Raw genomic sequence first — 22,071 nt, forward strand, 5'->3', positions numbered from 1 at the left:
AATGTTCAAGAGATAATTGCTAGAATCTAAACTTCCTGTTTTGAAACACCCATTATATCAATTATGAGTAATTGTGTTTTCAAACTGAATTTCAGAACTGACATTTTGCAAAACTGACATAGAATAAATTTATATTTTTTTTTTGTAAATGGGCATTAATGGTACTGGTTATAGTAATTACTATAGGTTGACATTCATAACTGCACAACTACTGTATGAGGAATTCTGGGTATTCTAGAGAAAATGAATCTCTTGGAAATACTTTCACATCTTCAACAGAACAATATAAATGAGAACCTTTTGTTATCTTTGTTTAAAGTGTATATCCAAAGGCAATGGAATTACAAAGTCCAGGACATCATTTAAATCTTGTTACAGATAATGCCAGTCTAAACAGGTCTTGATAATGGTTTGTGGGTGTGTAAATACATTTTATTAGTCTGTGCTCCTTATCAGTTCCATGCTAAATTATATTCAGTAGGTGTTAAAAGGTGCAATTGTTTTCCTATTTTTATCTGGCCTGTAAAAAAATAAAAATAAGCTTGCAGCTTTAGTTTGCACTAATATACTCACATAGTGTAGTAATGCATGCAACAGTGGTGCTTCACCTTCATTACAGTGTTTGTCCTTGGTGCTCATTTATAGTTCCAGTAGTAGTTCCAGTGAAGAGAATGTTTTACTGTGAAGCTGAGAGCCTGCACCAACTCGCTTGTGTTGCATAATGGAGCATATCATGAAGAAAGATAAAGCAGGTTCCCTACCCCTATTGTAGATGTTTGATAGACCTGTATAAGTTGTGTTAAAGTAAAGTGTCATCTGGGATTTTGCTGGGTATAATCTCTTTCTGTGGGCAGGCAAACATTAGAGTTAATTCAGACAGCATTAGAAGATCTACACTGGGGACTAGAGACCCCTGGAAAGATAAAATTCAGTGCATTATCAGTTGAAATACTCCTCTTCGCCTTCGCCAGTTCATATCCAATTAGATTGTAGACTGAGACCTCCAGAGCTTTGATTAATTCAAGGCAGCACACCAGAATGGCTCTTGGCTGTAGTCTCCTGGTGTGTGTTACTAAGAAATTTTAAGATACTGAACTGCATTCTGTGAAGAACGCTTTATTATTTCCTTTTAAAAGGGTTAACATAGAGTTTCTGTAAAGACTCTTTGTACAGTATGTATTAAAACAAATCATATCAAACGACCCAATTTTCCCATTTATTTTTCTCTGAATTTATTTTTCTTGAACGCTCTAATGCTTATTGCCTGTGTTCAGACAATATCCTGCAGAAACCTTACTAAGATATAAAGACCACTTAGAGTTATATCTTCTTTGACATTTGGCAGACCTGCTTCACAGTTTTGATGTTGGTGGAGAAAAAAAAACTTGAACATGACTCCAACAAACTTTAAAAACATCACAAATGGCATTGATCAATTTAATGAGAGATTAACATGCAGAGCTGCCTGAGTAGGGTATTGCCATTCTAACTGATAAAAAAATAATTAAAATACACAATGGTAGAGCCTTTCTTAGATCTGTGAAAAGTAAGAGAAGGAAGGGAGAAAGGTGGGTAGAGAAAGCGCAGAGAGGGAATGGTTGGAGTTTAAGGGACAGGAACAGTGAGAAAGCAAGAGCAAAAAAACAATCAGTGAATTAAAAGGTTTTAGCTTTTAATCAGAGTTAGACAATCCTGTAGAATGGGGGATTGTGCCAACTCAGTCTAATGATTATTTTGGACTCTAATATTTGTCTTTCACAGAGGTCTTTCAATTCACATGAAAGGGTACATACAAATGGACTATTTTGATAATTGAGGGAGGTAAAATGTTTGACTGTTGGCCAGAAGAGATCTTAGATCGTCACTGCTTCGACCTGAAATGGGTTGCCGTCATTTTTTTCTTGTTTGTCATTGTGTTTCTACAAGAAATGTAATAGATGAGATTACTGCACAAGCATGGGGCCCTCTGGCCATATACACTATGTACTGTATGTGTGCACCATTGGAAGTGTATTTATAATTAATACAGAAGCTGTGAACAGTTAAGAGAACTGAAGACAAAAAGATTTTGTTGACTACAATGTCATTAAAATATGACATGATCAGGATTTTCTGGGAATAAAGTTATTAGTTGATGATTGATCTTTGGTGTGGCGAATGGAGACATTTTGCGAGACAACCTTAGGTGCAGAGATGTTGTTTGTGGGGGTAGTTGGAATTTAGATCTGCGTGGGTGTTCCTTGTGGGTGTGACGCTATGAGTGTTATTTTGTAGGTGAAGGACTACATTTTGAAGACTTTCTGAAGACACAACTCACCATTGCATGCATGACAAAGTCTGAGCAATTGTGAGAAAGGGAGAGATTTCCTAAATATTGGTATTAAAGATATTGTAAGGAAGATGACTGTGTGGACCAATGACTTTGTAATACAGTACAGTATGTGGATGTTTCCAGATTTGAGTAGCTAAGTGGCATTATTTCTTGGAAAATCTGAGTGGTGGAAGAAACATCAACTGAATTTGAGAGGAAGGAAGTTGGGGAAGTTTTGCAGCAGTTCTTTTAATTAGATTGCTAAAGCAAGTATGATGCCAACATAGACGTTAATGTACCATTTGAAGACCCGAGGGATGAAGCCAGTGGAGGAGAATAAACCTTCTTCCCAGACTCTCCCATGATGCTGTACTGTATGTATGCAATTTAGAAAGACAATACCAAGATTCCTTTCTTTACTAATTTGTATATTTCATTAATTTACTCTCCGTGTGGAATAGTGACTGCAATGATTTCAGAATACCTTGGACAAAAATCAGTTCCCTGAGAGAGATTGGCCCACCTCTCTTTTAAAATGTGTTACTCTAATTTGGGATTCTAGAGAATTTTACTTTTTGAGATACAACAGCTGATGTGGAACTCCTATTAAAGAGACCCTGTATCTCTACTTCTGATCCTTCTGACTTGAGGTTCCATGCTGTTTTTCCTTTGTGCGAAAGTGATGTGATTGCGGTAACAATATTGGAACACCCTAAACCATGCTGGGTCAACTGCAGAGGTGCACCTTCCTCTTTCAAATCTGGTGAATTAAAGTACCCAAATCTACACACATGTACATTTAGCATTCATTACAAAGATCTTATTGCACTCTAATTTATTAAAATCCTGCCATCTTTTTACATTCTGAAGGTCAATATTTAAGATTCCAGGAATAGGCAGATACAGTATAACCCTTTTTCACTCCATCCAAGCACAAATGTAATATGTTGTAAGCACACAATTTAAAAGTGACCCTGGGAAGCTACAGTTTAAAAGCTGTTTGCACTCAAATGTTGAAATAACAAAATAGAATTGCATACTATTATACTGCTTAAAAATAATACAAATTAGAATACCTACAGTAGGTACAGTAAATGTTTTAGTAGAGGATGAATCTGTGACAGTCATGTATAGAGTTTGTAACCAAAAAGCAATTAATGTTAGATGTTTTTGTGCAATGGAATCTAGATATCATTCTCTGTTGAAATATTCATACTTTTCAATTACTTTAAAAATAAATATATGCACACAGTGTATACTTTTTATCTGCTGTGTATACTAGGCAGGGAGTATAAACCATTATTATGCATGACTGGCCACCCTGATGAACTGGCAGGAACAAGGACAAAATAGGTTTAGCAGTCTTATGTATTCTGACAAACACAAATTGCATATATATTTTCCCCAAAGTCTGCTTTTAATTTTCTTTCACCTGTATAAGATGTAAGAGTGTCTTAGAAGCAAGGGCTGAGTTCTTCTTTGATGTTGATAATGTGGAAGAGACAAAAGTTTATTAGCAGATGTTATGGTCTATGTATTGTCTTGTATGTCTCCTACTATTCTTAAAGGACTGATTGTTTAGCTAGACAATTGGCCTCTAAGAGGTCTTTTTAAGATGCCAATCTTAGCAATGGCTAAAAAATGTAAAACATACACAGTGTTGCCACCTTCACAGCCCTTTTAGCCACCTCTAAAACAAATTTAAGGGAGAGCCTTCCTGACACGTTGCTGCAAGTGGATGACACACAGCTTTTTGTGCGCTTTTTTATGTTGTCAAACAACACAAGTTATCAATTTTCTGCAGTGAAGTTTTTTTTTTCTTCAGTAGAGTAATTTAAGGTCTCTGGCCTTCCTGATTGTCCTTTTCTCGCCCCCAGATGAATGCTCTCTTGACAATGGTGGCTGCAGTCATCAGTGTGCCGTGGCTCCAGGGAGGGGGATCGTTTGTTCTTGCCCTGCGGGACTCCATCTCAACCCAGACAACAAAACCTGTGATGTGGTGGATTACTGTACCAAGCACCTCAAGTGCAGCCAAGTGTGCGAGCAGTACAAAACCACTGTCAAGTGCTCCTGCTATGATGGCTGGAGCCTCAGCCCTGACGGGGAGAGCTGCTACAGCACTGGTAATGTGTTTTGTCCGATTACTCTTCCTTGTCAGCGTGGACTCCAAGGCTTTTTTTCTTACACAGATGAAATAAACGTGCTGAACTGAAGCCGTAGGAGCAACAGTGATCATGGCAGCATAGCTACAGTAGTGACTTCATCTGATTTTTGCTGCATCCACTGGGTCTGCAAGCTAACTACTGAGGAGAAAGCAAATCATAGCAGCCTCCATGTAAATACTGTATACAGTGTTTGTAATTTGGGGTTGACATTACAGGTAAAGCTCTGTGATCATACAAGACTTGCTGCTATTTTTGTGGACAAGAAGATGATTTTGAAGGTTATACATACAGTATATATTATAGAATTAATTTATATGTACTGTATAATCCTCAGTTTTATATAAAATTTTCAATAGTTCAATCAGTTGCATATTCTATCTGAATACATCCTTACCCATATCAGTGTTTATAATTTTCAGAGAATTTGTTTTTTTTCAAATAATTTTTCTACATTTCTTTAAATCTACTGTTCTTCATTATTCCTTAATGCAAATATCCAGGTGACTAAACAGGAGATATGAATCACACTCTTTTCAGATGAAAAGCAGGTACTACAGTATGTTCAGCTGTATCTTTTTAAATGAGTGACAGCTTAACCACCTGTAGCCTAATCTCATCTAATGTCAGAGCCATAGCAAGTCTGGGCCTCAACAATACTGAGGGGAGACCTCCAAGGACATCCAAGTAGTGCTGGGGGATCGAGATGGTGCTCTTTCCTCTGGAGTACCAATCCCAAGCCCCAGTATTGGCACCACTGTAGGAAATGCTATCCTTTGAATGGGATGTTAGAGCAAAATCCTGAATCCTTGGTCATTAAAGATCCCACGGCACTATTCATGAGTCGCCTTACCGTTGTAGGGAAATTCCAATCAATTCTAATAAACATACAGTGCAACTGACCTCCCTAAAGTCCTCCTCTAATTCAAGTGACAAATTAATTTCTCACTTCTTCACCTGATCTGCAGTGAGGCTGCTGAGACAGAACGTCTGCCTAGGTCGATGACACACTTCAGTGGTGGATGAAATGGGTCCTCCCCTGTGTGTAAAGTACTTTGTGATTGTCCCGGAAGAAAAGTGAATAAATGTTGGGAGTCATAATTATTATTAATATTTAACTCCCTTGCAATAGATGAAGTACTCTCAAATGGTATTAGAAGCCTGTCCGGAAAGCTTGACTAAAGACATCCCACTAGGACAAAGGTTCATAGTTACCTCCTTATCTCTACTATTTAAGAGACAAGAAATATTTCACGGAGATACAAGTTACACAATGGATATGTATCTGGAATATAAATTACTGGATTTGAGAACAATTATTTTAAGGGTTTTTCCCCAGGCTGCACAGTTACAGCTGGCAGATTTAGAAGGTGATGCTGTGCAGTATTAATTCTCTTGGTAACTGAGGCCCGGATTAAGTGTGAAGTTTGATTCACATGTCAGTTAGAGATGACAAGAACATCATTCATGACAGATTCCATCAGACAGGAGGCTCAGGCAAACAGCAAGCCAAAACCATAGCAGCTTTAATTTGTCATTTTCACATTTTACAAAGTTATAAACCTAACAAGGATGAGAATCAGTGTAACACAAGTCGTGCACAATATGACAGTACTTTTAAATTTTGCAGCTTAGTAACTGTTATTTGTTCTCTCTTTCAGATCCTTTTGAAGCTTTTATTATTTTTTCCATCCGCCATGAGATCAGACGGATAGATCTTCACAAGAGAGACTACAGCCTGCTAGTTCCAGGTTTAAGGAATACCATAGCTCTTGACTTCCACTTTAATCAGAGCTTACTTTACTGGACTGATGTTGTCGAAGATAAAATTTATAGAGGGAAGCTCTCTGATACTGGAGGTATGGATTGTAATAGATCTTGGTCACCCTTTTGAATTGGAAACCAAGCCTTAATGTTTTTCTACAGGAACTTTGTTTTCACTGGCGTGGGATGTGTGTTCTGTACAGTGAGTATTTTTATATAAGGAAAAGAAAATACATTGTATATATTCAAATATGAATTCATATTTTAGAATTCAAATGAAAACATGAGGACAGGTGGTGAAGTCACCGCTATCCCAGTAGGCAGGAAGGGTGGTATCGGTGGGAGCTCCTCACTGGTCCAGGAGTCCAGAGTCAGAACTCATTATCAGTCCCAGAACATGTGCTGGAAATAATAGCATTCTAAACTTCTTTCATCATTCTTCTTCATGTACTGTATTCACACAAGGGAGCACATGTGTTTGTATTTGGGGCCATGTCTTTTAACAACAGACTTGGCAGCATAGTAACTTGGCAACATATTAAGAATTAGAGAAAAAAGGTTCTCTGCACACATGACCCCTCTTTTAAATTGCAAAAATGTCTTAATATTTTTACAGGAAAAAGATCTCTTTTTTAGGAGGATATAAGATTTGATTCTGTGAAAATTATATTAAAGTTATTTATAGCAAGATGTGTAAGCTATAGAGTGAATAATACAATTTGCATCAGACCTTTAAAGGTCTTAAAAGGTTATATCAAATTATGATATTTAATTTGATAGGAAGAAATAAATGCTTATCTGTATATGCTTATACATGCTTACATTGGGACATTACAAAATCCTCAAATGGGTGCTGAAGTAGAATTTGTTGGATTGCAAAGCTTCTCTGTATATATTAAACACAGAGAGACCAGAATTTTATTAAATGGGAGATTAACAATAATAGTTAAATATATGTTTGAGACCCGAGAGTGTAAAAACAATTTTAGTAGAGAAAAAAAAACAGTGGAGCTGATTACTCTGTTTTTTATAAATGTTTGTAATTGCTTCCACAGTCAACAGCACACCCTCCTGTAGTTTGCTCTTGAATTTGGGTACAAGAATAGATTCTTTTATAGCTTTTTTTTCATTCTGTTAATATTTTAGATCTTGCTGAAAGCCTTCAGTGCCCAGGGTTGATTGCAAAAAGCCTGATTATATAAAGTCAGAGAAACCTTTAATGTTTAATAGAATGCTTGGGGAAGTAGAGGGTCCTTTTTTCAATTTATTTTCCACAGGAGCTTGACATTTCCTGGAAAATACTATCTTTCAGAAAATCTGCAAACAAGAAGTTGGGATTAATTTTAGCTTGCTTGTAAAATGAGAATCGAGATTTCAAATATTGAACTTGTCTAAGTGCTGGGCTGTAGAGGGCTCTTGTTATTGAAGAGCTCTCCTGCAATGTTGCAGGTGTGACCGGAATCGAAGTGGTGGTGAAGCATGGCCTGGCGACCCCAGAGGGCTTGGCTGTGGACTGGATTGCAGGAAACTTTTACTGGATCGACAGTAATCTGGATCAGATTGAAGTGGCGAAGCTGGATGGAAGCATGCGGACAACATTAATTGCTGGGGGAATGGAGCACCCCAGAGCAATAGCCTTGGACCCTGGCCATGGGTGTGTTCATGCAGTGTTCACTGTGTCTGCATTGCTGAATTGGGTTTAGCGATATTATTAGTTAAGTGTGCTTTTTAGAACTGCATGAAATTCTTCTACTATCTCAGTTCTCCGAAAGAGGTGAATCAACACTAATATGAAATGAAAACATTAACTACAGCCCTTTCTGTTCCCCCATTTCAGTTCTTGTTGGAGGCTGCAGTATCAGGATGTTATTAAAGAATATGTAATGGGAAAAAAGCAGAGGTCCTGAGGAAAAACAAAATTGGTTACCCACTCTGCTAAGTAACTATAATATGTACAGTACTCAAATTACGAAGTAGTGATAGCTTACCATAAAATACATGTTCACATGTATAATATTGTACAATACAGTATAGTGGTGCTGCACTTTACAGTTCTTTACAGTGAAGGTTTAACACTAAAATACAGTGAGAGGATCATTATCTGTCTATATCTGTCTATTTTATACCATTCACAAAAAAATCAGTTATACATTTTACCTCTGCAAGCTAAGGTTGTATAATGCAATGCTAACCACTGAAAAATAATACTTAAATGGTTACAATTTTAGTCTATTTTAGGCACAAATTATTCTGAAAACAGTCACAGAAATGATTTAACAGTAAGGAATATGGGTAAGTGTGATGAAAATTCAAGAATTAAGTTGGATAATTATACTAAAAGAAGAAAAAAAACACTAGAAATGCAGGAGATACAGTATCTGTGATATTCCTAGAAGTGCAGCAAAATAAATTATGGAGAAGCACCAGTGAACAGGTACAATCAGAACCCTGACAAGCTCTGAGAGGCCTAGTAAAGCCTTGGTAAAAACAGGGAGACAAATTGCCTGGGAGACTCAAAACCCCCAGATTAATGGCCAAGAGCCTGCAGGCTGATTTATCAGAGTATGGGGGCCTAAGGTCATTGGAGCACAGTACAAAGATACCTCAACAGGCAGACATTAACCATATTAACCGAGCCTTTTCTCAAGACAGCACACAAAACGATGCGTGTAGGTCACATACAGTACACAAGTTTTGACAACATCCTATGGTCTGATGAGTAAAAAATGAGAATTGTTTGTAAAGCAGAGATGGAGAGGAAAGGCCAACACTAAAAGATTCATCGCACTTACTGTCAACCACGTGGGTGGTTCGGTAATGATGTGTACCTGCTTTACGTCTTCAGGGAATGGAAACTTTTACATGATGGAAAGGAGCCTAAATTGCAGCAAACTACCAAGACGTGCCAATGCCTGAAATGATACACAGATGCAGCATCCTCAGTGAACATTACTGATGCATGACATGACAACAATGCAAACACAGCACAATAACAAGTCCATTCACAGCTGTCACCTGACCTGGATCCAAACAGATATTATGGGTGGATGTGAATGAAACCTTAGTTGCTAGGAAAATCATCCATTTGAATGCACTTAAAGTTGCTCACAGGACACAGGAGAGATGACAACAGCTATCTATAACAGGACACAGTGCACTGAGCATGTTAAGAACTGATATCATCCTCCTAAAACCCAGGCGGTACAGGACAGGTTCTTGTGGTATAGCTAAATTCACGTTTTTTTAGAGAGTGGCGCTGTGTGTGCTTCAAGAATGTAAGAGGCAGGCCCCGATCAAATCCCGGCAGAGACGGAGAAAAGCTACGCACATTACATAGCCATGACCCGGATTTCACAGGCTGATGTCTATCAGTCACTGTGGTTTGATGTGGACAAGTAAAAGTGATTTAAAAGGGGAGAATGTAATAAGGATCAGACCTCTGAGCATAACAGGCCTACAGAAGACACCCCTTGAAATATGATAATAGTGTTGAATTGTGCCTGGGCAGAAGACCCAGGGTTGTGATGAAGCAGAATTCACTCTGTCTTGGAGGTGACAAATTCTGTGTTGCCAGCGACCATAATGGAACCCTCTAAGGGGTGGAGTAGCACCACATGTATTAAATATATCAAACAGAAAATATCATTGTATGCAGTCATTCAAAAACTACTGGCAATACAGTCTATTCAAAATGTATTTCATATAAAGTGTGAAAGGACCAAAGTCATGCTTCTCGGCACCTCCCATCAACTATATAAAGCCAATGCAGTAACATACAGTAACTATGGATGGCACTGTACTTGAATTTCAATCTAAATCAAAGAACTCAGGGGTGATATTTGATCGAGGCTTGATGTTTGACCCACACATGTAAAATGTAGTAAAACCATCATTCTTCTATCTCAGAAGTATTGCCAGGCTACATCCTATGCTGTCTTCAACTGTAGCCGAAAAGCTGGTTGACTTTTCAACTTTTCTAGAAATGATTACTGTAGCACTCTACTCACTGGGGTATCTAAATCCACACTGAAAGAAATTCTGTATGTTGCAACCAGAATCCTGACCAGGCCGCGTGCAAGGGATCACATTACTCTTGTTCTGGTGTTTTTGTTGTGGCTTCCTATAAGGTTTTCTGTTGAATTCACTGCAGTCTAAACCTTTGTTTTGAATTGTGCTCCTCTCCTTGGTTTTTCTTACTTTAAAGTGTTTTTAGTAGTTATGTTTGAAGGCTTTACATAAAATAAAGTTTATCACTAAATTATACATTAAACTTATTTATTTTTTATAATAGAGAAAAAAAACTATTGCAATAAGAAACAAATTTGAGAACAATGAGATTATTGAGCCACGTCCCTCACCACAGCCAGATTAGCCACACACCTATCATAGACCCGAATTACAATCAAATAAATGTTTGATTCCTGTTCACCACCTTTATGTTCTTATTATTAGATAGTCCAATCTTAGTGCTAACTGGAGTCTAGGAAATTGTGGTTTACGATTATCATTGCTGTCTAAGTATAATTGATCTAAAAAAAATTGACTGCTGCACTTGGCACATTTTTGCAGTGAACCAAGGAATACTTGTGGACTAACTACTACACTGTTATAAAGAAAACATGAAAAAAGGGAATAAAGGGCTCATAAGATGTAGAACAGACCGCTGTTAAAAGCACAAGACCTCATGTTCTTGTTTGGACTTGTATGACTGTCAGTGTGGACTGATTAACTGTATGATGGGGGTTCCAGATTGCAGGCTTCTGCTAGAGGAAATATGGATTGCCCAGTTGAAAGTCTTGGCAGTCTTTTCTATATACAGTACACCTATAAACACCAATGAGGTTTAAGCATCTTGGATGATTTTTGTTCTTAAAACTGCTTCTGCCAAATGACAAGCACTTTGTGATAGGCATGTATGTTGGTTCTCTGGGTCTTTATAGGCTTTGCTCCTATTAAGTCTTATATAGAGAGAAGGAATATAACATAAAATCACTTTTCTCTTATTTTTACAATATACTTACTATTTTGGATTTTTTTTGTTTTTTTATGCATGGAAAAAAAAACAGTGTACCTGAAGAGCTACTTGTAAAAATAACATGTGCTAGCACTGACAGCCTACCCTGCTTTGCTAACAGCCAACTTGAAGGTCTCCCCAAGTGGGAGTTGTCCTCCAAGGGAAACACAAGGAACCCCCATATCACACAGAAAACTAGGTTGTCTAAAAGCAACTGCAACAATGAGCTGTAGATCAGAAGCAATGGGAGGGCAGCCTCAGTTACAGTACATATAAGATCTGTGTCTCATCCGCTGAATTTTACATAAAATGCTGAGTAACAAATAACTGTTGGAGTGCAAAGCCATAAACAATTCAATAATAGTCCAGTGTACAGTATAAAAACATCAAAAGTATTATATTTCAAAAACCATTACAAATGTGTAGAATAACTGACTAAACTATTGTACAGTACATTCATTGTGCTGCACTATATATTATGAAATGAGATCCAGATGCTCTAGACCTGAGAAATGCAAGAATATTATTGTTAATATTAATGCTGCTACCCACTGAGAAGAGACAAAAGAAAATTGATACATAACAGGTGTGATACACTGTAAAGAAGTGGTATTTGTTAAAATGGGTATTCATCAAAGGTGGTTTTAACCAGCTCTTTTTTGTTTAGAATTCTGTTCTGGACGGACTGGGATGCCACGTTCCCACGAATCGAAGCAGCCTCAATGAGCGGTGTTGGACGGCGGATTGTTTTTAAAGATATGGAAATGGGAGCATGGCCAAATGGACTTACCTTAGACCATCTTGAAAAGAGAATAGTGTGGACAGATGCTCGGTGAGCAATTACCCTTTTAGTGCTAAAGACAGAAACAATGTTAGAATGGACAGGAACATAACTATAATCTAAAATAATACACTAAGAATCTTAGCACTTTGGAAGTTTTGAAACAAAATGTTTTTTATTTTTAATAGTGAGTAAGTGTTTTACACTCCACATGACTTTGTTGCATAAGCACTAAATATCCTCATAGTGAGAGAGAAAGGTAAAAACACAAAAAGGTACCAATACAGTATGTCCCTCTTGTAAAGAAACTGTACCTTTGTGCCAACAGTATATTGGAAAACTATCTGGGAAGAACACCAGTGAAGCAAGTCTTCCTTAGTGATGAATGAAGGTTTTGAGTAGATCACACTGATGGATATCAGTGAGTGTGGTGATACTTTAATTGATGTGCACAACAGACCAATCAAGGGAAAGGTCCATGTGTATTGGTCAGAGAAGGAGTGATTGTTCTCTACAGAACTCTACTTACAGTGATTGATGGCAACTGGATTGTAAAGTCCTGGGACTTCACTTGCTGTCTTTCTTGTGAGCTCATCATGAAATGTTGACCTGATAGCATTCCAGAGGTACCCTGTACACTCTACATCCTCATGCTGCTTCAGTAACAATGGCTTGTGAGCTGAGAATGTGACAGATATGCCACAGATGTCCTAGGTGCTAGAATGAGCTCCATTGAACAATTGTGGGATGAGCTGGGCTCAGAGACCAGTGGACAATCGCATGGCTTTCCAGGCTTTACTTGAAGAATGGGACAGAATCCCACAAGACCACATCTGTAACCCAGTGCAAACCAAGCAACACAGTTGCAAGCTTGTATTGTTTGCAGTGTCGGACATACATGACTACCGGTCTGTAAAGTTCAGTCATCAGCCCTCTTGATAAGAGATAGTCGTTAGCCTAATGAATATGTCTATATCATCTCCGTTCAATAAAATGTTAATGCACTTGCTGCAAAAATATTTTGTCATTTTTCCAATAACCTGTTCCGATTTAATTTCTTGCAGTTATAAAATATAGTTTTTTTAAAGCTTATGTGTATGTACAGTATATTATGCATCATTAAAAATAAAAGGAACATACTGTACTTAATGGAGACATCCACATACAAACTGAAAGGCATTACAACAGGTGGTGCTGTTTTTACACAGTCTGCAGACACTATGATCATTAACATATTTGAGCCTACCAGTCTTGAATCTCCTTGTGAGCTAGTTAATGAGATGTATTCACAAGGAATGTGACAATGAGAAGCTAGGTAGATTAAGTGATGGAAACATTACCTGCCTACAGTACATAAATATTAACTTTAATTTAGATTTCAGTGGAGCTAAATAATCTGGCAAGTTTATATGACATATGCATTCATTATGACTTGGAAGATCTACTGTAACTACCGTACAAATATATTTCTGCATCTGTGAGTTGTTTTGATAAAGAGGCTCAATTTATTTCCTTCAACACAGGAGTTTATAGCTCAAAATATGATAGATATTTGTAGATAAACAAAGGGACAATTAACCTAAATAAGCCTTTCATGAAGAATAGCACACTCAGTGAAAAGAATGAGTCTGATATATGATTTCTGTACCTGCTGTGTTCAAAACCATGCATCCAATATATTAATATAAACGGAAATTAATCCTTGTGAATGCATGTTTTTTTAAGAGTTTACTTGCTGTTTTGAAAATGCAATCATATAATTCTAATACATTTTCCTACAACACTTTCTTGTCAGTAGCTCAACTGACAAGGAAGTAAATGAGTTCTGAGAAATTTCACAAAATCATTTATCATCGCTAGTGTGAAGAGTCAGCAGTGCCTTGATTCCCTTTTGATATTGGGGTTTTTCTTCCAACAGGTCCGATGCCATTTATTCAGCCCAGTACGATGGCAGCGACATTCTAGAGATCCTGAGAGGGCACGAGTACCTATCACACCCCTTTGCTGTGTCCCTCTTTGGAGGCAATGTGTACTGGACTGACTGGAGGACCAACACTCTGGCAAAGGCCAACAAGTGGACTGGGCACAATGTGACAGTGATTCAGAAGACTAGTGCTCAGCCTTTCGACCTGGAGATCTTTCATCCCAGCAGGCAACCTCATGGTAAGCAAGTATGTGGCCACCTTTCCTGTAGCTATGGAATACCTAGAGGAGGAAGAAAAAGGCACACAATTGTAACTGAGGATTGATTTAATTAAAAAGCAGCCTTTGACCTGTTTTTTTAGGTATGTAGTACAGTTAAGTGTAATGGAATTGAAGAGTCTATTAAATCTGAATGAATATGAAACATACAGTATATTGAATCAAGCAAATTGTTTCCTCTTCTCCTGTTATTGTTTAGTCACAGTCCTGAAGTTTTGATCAGCTTGCATTCATACAGTACATCACTCTGTTAGAAAATAAATTAATGGGAAGCTTTTTTTCTGAAAAAAAAAATTGAATTCTCTCCATTTGATGCCTTTATCAATTCTTATAAATGCAGGGCAATGGGAAAAAAATATTTAAAAATGCCAAAACATAACTGTATGAATTTCAATAGTCAGTTCTGTGCAGATAAAACAATAAACAGAATGCAACACAGAGAATACAAAACATACACTTAACAGATGGATTTGAGAGAATAAAGGAGAAAATCTAGTTTGTTTAGTGTTGTGCAGTTATGCTTTTCTGGTGAGTGTTGTGCTTTGGTTCTAAGTGATACTTAGGAAACTTTACACAGTAATGAAAGTCTTAACTTTTCATGTTGTTCTCAAACCTGTTGAAGACTGTGACTATCTAAAATATATTAACCTTGTGTTAGATATAAGTTACTCTCTGGTAAGCATCCAAATCTCAGATTGAAGTGTTGTTCGACAGATATTGTTATCAAACTTCAAGCCCAGGAACAGGACATGTCATGTCTTGAGCTATGCACATTGCACCACTTTATCAGATCTTAAGCTTCTTTTGTAAGAGGAAAAAGATTTGTTGTATAATGTGTATGAGACTAAAACACAATTCAGACAGCTGAAAGAATGCTATAGTGCAAGAACCCAGGATCTGAATTCCAAGACAGATGTAAATATTTATCCTGTGACCTTGTTTGAAGGATTAGAAAAACTTGAAGTCACCTTTCTTTCCTTGCATTTGTTTTGTGTGGCAAAACATTAATTACTATAAAATACTTTCTGATTCTTATTTTATAATGACAAAGTTACAAATGCAGTGTTCATTTGGTCATTTTGTTAAAGGGAAGATTTTTAGTGTCATTATCCTTGAAAAAGATTTAGGTCAGAAACACAGCTTACTTCTCATAACGACTCTTTATTGCCCTAATAGGTTTAATTTATCCTTCTTGGAACGATGTGTGAATAAATTATGTCAAATTGCAAAAAATAGTTATATCATTCTTTGATTTTGTTCCAGCTTGGTATTCCTGAAAGCTTGGAACTACCAGCTGTTAAACCTAAAATCTCCATTTGCATAATTCTACAAGTAGACCTTGATGACTTTATTTTGGCAACTTGCAAAGTTTAATTATACATTTATTATTTTTCAAAAGGTTTAATACAAATTATTAGATTGTGTTAAAGGCTTTTAATGGCCATTACTATTCAAAAGTAATAAAAATAAATTAACTGAACTGTTTAATCCATTTGGAGTTATCTGTTACAATAAAAAATCATTTGACCTCAGTTAAAAAATAGAGAATGACATTGCGGTTCAATTACTTGAATAATGTGACGCTCGTTTGAAGAACAAATGTACTATCAGAAAAGAGATGAAAGAAAACACTTTGCAGGTTTCCAGGCTACATTCTGTACACATGCTGTGTTTTTGAAAAAGGCTTGAATCTTGGTCTTTTCAAAGCTGTTTGATATTTGCTCCCCATTTGTACTGTGGATCTGCCACTTCCCCTTAAAAACCACTGGATGTGAGTCTGTTCTTTCACTGAGTGTTTTTGTGCTGAAGGCTTTGGTGAGTATTCAGTTTTTTTCATTGTGTGGCACCCCAGAATGAAACACATTTTAAATGGGGGTATCTACAGTAATTGTGGGTATGTAACCCACACTGCTGCTAGGATCACACCAAAAATGTTTCCAGATTATACAGACAAAACATAAGCAAGTTTTGCTTTGGTCACTTGCTGCACAAACATTTCATCTATAATGTATATGGGACTGCAGCTGGGTAGTAGAAAACTTCTTGAATCCAGAAAATGACTTTTACAATAGATGCAAATGTTTCTCCTGTGACTTTGTTTGAAGAGTCAGAGAAAGAGAGGTCATCTCTCTCTCTCCTGTTTAACTCCTGTACACACAATGTATTTACTATTAGTGCAAAACATTAATTGCCATATTAGTTCAGGTGGGTAGCTGCGTCAGCATGCTTAGGCTGCAAAGGAACAAATAATAGGTTTATTTCATGCTGAAAAGAGAAGAAAGAAAACAATGTTCCGGCCATGGAGCCTTTTTCAGATGTGAGAAAGACAGGGCAGTAAGCAAAGGTAATGTAGCAGGAGAACAAAAGCTGGGAGAGAGGAGATCTCCCGCGAGGGGCGGGAGCAGGGGACAGAAAGAGAGGCCAATCAGGAGGTGTGAAGTCAGGATAGGTGAAGAGAGGTGTGAAAAGAAACCTACAATGAATAGAGAGAATTTAGAAGAAAAGTAGTCTGTCATTAAGAGAAGGGGGGAGGTGTGATCCTAGCTGCAGGATAATTTTGGTTTCTGTAGTCTTTCTGATGTATGGGTTCGGAAAACCATCTTTGAGAACACAGATGGAGAGATTAGAGTGGTCATGGCAGTCAGAGGTGAAATGAGAAACAATGGGCTTGGAGAGATCTTTAATCTTCACTGCCCTAACTTGTTTTCTGAAACGGTCTCCGAGTCTCCTTCCTGTTTCTCCAATGTAGATGGCTGGGCATTTACTGCAAGAGATACAGTAAATAAGGTTGCTGGAGGTACAAGATACCTTTTGGGTGATCCGGAATTGTCCTGAGGGGCCTTGGATGAGTGTGGTGTTAGATGTGTACTTGCAGGTGATACAGCGAGCTCTGTTGCAAGGGAAAGTGCCTTGTGTGGATGGTTGCTGAGGGCGATCAAGGGAGCTGTGAACAAGAAGGTTACATAGATTAGGTGGTCGGCAATATGAGATGATGGGGCGGTCAGAAAAGAGGGCCCCAATGGAGGGGTCGTCCTGTAGGATGGAAAAGTTGTCGTTAATAGTCCTGGGGATAAGAAGTGTGTTGGGGTGGTAGGGCACCACCAAAGGAATGCAGTTGTTATGGTGGGAGTTCCTGATTGAGTTGATGGTCCGAGGGGTGTTTTTGGCTCGGGCAAGGGCCCTGTCAATAACACTGCTAGGGTATCCTCTGTTGATGAAAAAAGAGTACATTTTGAGGGCTTGGTTCTGGAAATCAATGTCGTCGCTGCATAATCGTCGTAGCCTAAGGAACTGTGAGAAAGGGAGAGAGTTTTTAGTGTGTTTGGGGTGAGATGAGCTATACAGGAGATAGCTGTGTGAATCCATGGGTTTGTAATAGACCGAAGTAGGGAGTCAGGGGTAGTTAATGGAGAAGTTGATGTCTAGAAATGGAAGAGTAGTGGAAGTGTTAACTGTATATTTTAGGGATGGGTGGAAGTTGGTGAAATGATGCAGAAAGTGCTCAAGCTGGTTGTTAGAGCATGTGGCGGCACCGACACAGTCATCAATGTATCACTTGTAGAGGTCAGGGACCTAGCCAGTGTAGGTAGCGAAGAAGCATTCTTTCACCCAGCCAACAAAAATAATGGCATAGCTGGGTCCCATTCTGGTGCCCATGGCAACTCCACTCACCTGTTGGTAAAAAAGGTTATTGAATGAGAATGCATTCAGTGTGAGAACCAATTTTGCAAGGCGTACCAGGGTGTGGGTGAGTAGATCAAGCACTGTGCATTTGTCCAGCATGTGCTTGAGGGCTGTTAGGCCACCATTATGGGGAATGACGGTGTAAAGAGATGTGATATCCATGGAAAAAATGTAGCATTCGGGGCCCTGAAATTGGAAATCATTAAAAAATTGCCATATTATGCTTTCTAATTCTTATTTGATAATGACCACAAGTTAAGTGTTCTTTTGATTTTCAGGTATATTGTCTTTAAAAAAATCTTTAGTTCAAAAGTTCATATTCATAGCAAGTCGGTACAGAAGTGAGAAATTACTTCACTCATCGAATTTGGGGGGTTCTGGAAGGCTAGGTTAAACTTTAGCCAGGACACCAGGTAGACATCCCTACTATTATGAACAGTGCAATGGGAAGGTTATTGACAGGTATTCAGGACATTAGTTTTAGTACTCATCCAAAAGACAGCACCTCGCACATTGTCCATTGTCCCCATTCGCTAGAGCAGAGCATCAGACTGGAAAATCTGGTACAGAGGAAGAGTGCCACCTGCTGGTCAACCATCATCAGTAATCATAGTCCGTCCATGTCCCTGCACTTCCTTAACAGATGTCTTGAGTTCATAACTTCATGTGTCAGATTCCACTTGGAAACTCATTGTGTGTCGTTCACAACGTCAGAATCTGTTGTTGGCAGATTCAGGGTGGATGAGTGTTGTTGTGCAATAACAGTAAAAGTACCTTTGTAGCATTACATGGAACAGAACAAGACACTTTGTCTCCAAACCACCATGGCAATTTGTTGCTGGTCATTTCTATTGTGATTAAAAAAAGACAAAAAAGCAAACACTCTGTGCAAACAAGAACACAATTCCCCTCATAACCCTTTTCCCACCTTTGTTAAAACCAACTCTACCCTAGATGGTCAGTCGTAGGATCCACTAACCCAGTTCAGCAACCAGAGAGACCAGCAATAGTATCTTTGGTCTTTCTTTGTATGTTTTTCTTCCTCTGCACTACACTGCTCTATTTGTGCAAAGTCAACAAAGGCAAGGACACACAAGCACCAGCGAAGACAGTGAGAGAGTGAAAGAATGACACACAGTCATTCTCTTGGCAGCAGTTATAACAGCCAACCAGAGTTTTCTGTAGTGGTGTTCAGCTAATAGAGGAGTATAGCTGTTATACCCAAGGGGAAATAGAAATACTCTGCTTCAACACTGTGGACAGTTTTGAACATGCTTTTTCCTAAAACTCAGAGCACATGTTAGAGAGTCAGTGGTATGCATGAAAATTTGTCTGTGGCAGTCAGTTAAAACTGATCAGCTGGTGGCTGGCCATTTACATTAAATATAAATTTAAAATTTTGATACCAAACCCTCAACCTTATATTTTACAATAAGCTGAATCACTTGATGGTCAGCTCTAGAAGTTAGCAAAGGAGTAGTTAACTAAAGAAGAAGAAACATTTGTCTATCACTTTTTCTGTCTTCATTACAAACACACATACTGTACAGTAGTTCAGGTGGGTGGGTACTGTACAGTACATACATACAGAGGTGTAATTTCTCTTGTGCTGTTGGTTTTATTGAAAATGTTCCTACTTCCTCATGTTTACTCAAAATGCTCTATATCAGTTTATTTTTCTGCAGTAGAAATGAACTGTTGGCTTTGCGATGCCAGCAGCTGTAAGATGACAGATGTTTGTTTTTTTAAGTTCCAGCAATCTGAGATCGTGCTGCACAGATAAGTAAAAACAAATTAGTCTGCATGTCTGTGGATGCCAATAAGCACTTCTACTCCACTTTTAAGGTCCCAGTGGTAAAAAAGCATATTAATTAAATCCATGTCACATATTCACTTTTATCACTTGATTTACATTTTGAGGTTTTGTCTGATTCTGTTTTGAAAACAAGCCTTAACACTGAACTGCAAGAACCGTTCTTAACATGCAACACCAGTTTTTCAAGTAATCTTGTATTCTGAGAGCAGGATTCAGATTTTAACTGGGTGTTTACAAGCTATGCCTTTTTCATCCCTGGAAGATAGCAATTAAGATTGAACAAGGGCTACTCTCAGCTGGTCCTAAGCTTGGCTTTTATCTCCATGATCGGTGAGAAATGAAAACTTTCCCTTTTATGAATGAATGTGTTTGTGGATGGAAAGATAAGACACCACAGCTGGTTTTGAGAAGTCCCATCAGGTCACCTCATGAGTCCAGCCTCTTGAAGACTTCAGCATCTTTTGTTGTCAAAAGCAGAACTTGGATGGAAATAAATAAAAGTCAGTGACTGTGGAAAGCCTGTGTTTGATCGTTATGAATTGGTTATGATATGTATTTTATGGTTATGACTGGTATTTTAGATGTCATAGCGAGGACCAGTGTAAGACTGAGGAGAACTTGAAATGTGCTGTTTGGAGTGGGATGTTCCACTCAGCTCAGCTTAAACATATGACCTTTCATTTCATAGTATTCCACTCGAGACTCATATGACTAATGCAACTTTCCCCTCCTTGGTGGAGGTAGATGTATCATCCCCCAGTAAACTACAACAGATCTATATACAGCCATCCTGATTTCCAGTCTTTCTTAGAGCTTATTTTACAAGCTATAAGCTTAGTATTATCAGAGCTGCTCCTGGGCGAGGTCACACTGGAGTAAATGAATTTTATTAGAGACAATTTCTACCATTTTACACTGCTGGGTCAGCTGTGGTCTCTGGCTCTGCAGTGTAAAATTGGCTTTCTACCTCTGCAAATAGACGTCTACTCAAAGATAAACATGAAAAATGTCAACTACATGATTTTAGATCCAAACCTTACTAAGAGTGGAGAGGTGGTTAGAACAACATCCTCAAAAATAAAAAAGTCAGCGTTTTAGCAAGCCTTTGAAGTGGCTGTTCAACAGATTTTACAGGTTGTGTGGTTCCTTATTCATTTCCTGAATAAAAGCCAAATTAGTCGTCAGAGCAAAACTTTAAAAATACAGTGGATTATGTCCAATGTTTACATTTTTTTTTTATCTATAGTACCAATCTATATTTCTGAAGTTAAAACAAGTAATTATGTAGAAAGAGAGTTGTAAGTTAGAACTGGGGCAAAGAATCTGGACAGGATGAGTCAAATTAATATATTTAGTCTGAAAATTAAACCATTAATATAAGCTTGCTTCAATTGCTGTAATTTAGAATATTGTTTGAAAATGGCTTCAGACGATACTTTTGATGAAATGTGAATCAGAATCCCTATGCAGTTGAGTTTGAATGTCATGAAGGTCTACTGAAGCTGTGTAGAATTTTCTCTTTTCTTTGTGTGCTAGGTTTTATTTTAAATATACTTTTCATGAAATCAATTTATAAGATCACTTTATTGGCCATATACAATTTCTTGTACTAAGAATTTGTCTTTTCCTTTGTCATAATCCAATTTCTTCTCCATGAGACATGCAGACACAGAAAGTGAGAGACGCTTGGGGTCAGAGTGCAGGGTCAGCCATTTATACAGTGCCCCTGGAGCAGTTGGGGTTAAGGGCCTTGCTCAGGGGCCTAACAGAGTAAGATTCCTCTGCCGGCTGCGGGATACAAACCGGCAACCTTCCAGCCACAGGTGGGGATCCTTAGCCACAGAGCCACCACCCTGCCCCCTTATTGCTTATAAGGAGTGAAAATGCAAGGCAGACAGGTAGGTTTAACTTCCAGCTCGGCGTGCAAAACAGTGACGGCAGCTGTCGCTTGCTTTCGACCAGCCTCCAATCCCTGTGAAGGCAACGGCGGACGGGGACCATGCACACACTTGTGCCTGATCAATTACAACTGCACTGCGGCCTGCGCTTGCCCACATCTCATGAAGCTGGCTCCTGACAACAGATCCTGCTTTGGTAAGAGACCTGGAACTCAGAATGTGAAATTGAACTCGTCCTAATCCACGCTGCCTCAAAAAGGACCCTTTACCTTTGCAAGAAAAAGATGTCAGTGCCTGGGAGGAAGGCTGCAGTCTGTGGGGGAAGAAAAAAAAACTTAGATATTTGTCCTACAATGAAAAAAAATAATTCATTCAGAATTCATGGAGTCCTAGGGATATTATACAGTTCTTAATATTCTCCAGCTCAAAGGTACAACAA

The 22,071-nt window shown here is 38.2% G+C and overlaps 1 protein-coding gene and 1 pseudogene across 1 annotated transcript in view; one reads left to right on the forward strand and one right to left on the reverse strand.

Moving 5' to 3' along the window:
- lrp1ba (low density lipoprotein receptor-related protein 1Ba) overlaps positions 1-22,071 on the forward strand; it is a 491,547-nt gene that overhangs the window by 282,181 nt on the left and 187,295 nt on the right. Inside the window, exons 23-28 of the mRNA XM_088930252.1 lie at positions 4,189-4,434; positions 6,135-6,332; positions 7,687-7,891; positions 11,919-12,083; positions 13,951-14,195; positions 21,697-21,828. Coding sequence (XP_088786378.1) covers positions 4,189-4,434; positions 6,135-6,332; positions 7,687-7,891; positions 11,919-12,083; positions 13,951-14,195; positions 21,697-21,828 — 1,191 coding nt within the window. The remainder of the gene's footprint in view (positions 1-4,188; positions 4,435-6,134; positions 6,333-7,686; positions 7,892-11,918; positions 12,084-13,950; positions 14,196-21,696; positions 21,829-22,071) is intronic.
- LOC148822457 (uncharacterized) lies at positions 16,728-18,080 on the reverse strand (annotated as a pseudogene).

The sequence above is a fragment of the Atractosteus spatula genome, chromosome 13 (assembly GCF_055471065.1).
Source record: "Atractosteus spatula isolate fAtrSpa1 chromosome 13, fAtrSpa1.hap1, whole genome shotgun sequence".
Taxonomy (NCBI): Eukaryota; Metazoa; Chordata; class Actinopteri; order Semionotiformes; family Lepisosteidae; genus Atractosteus; species Atractosteus spatula.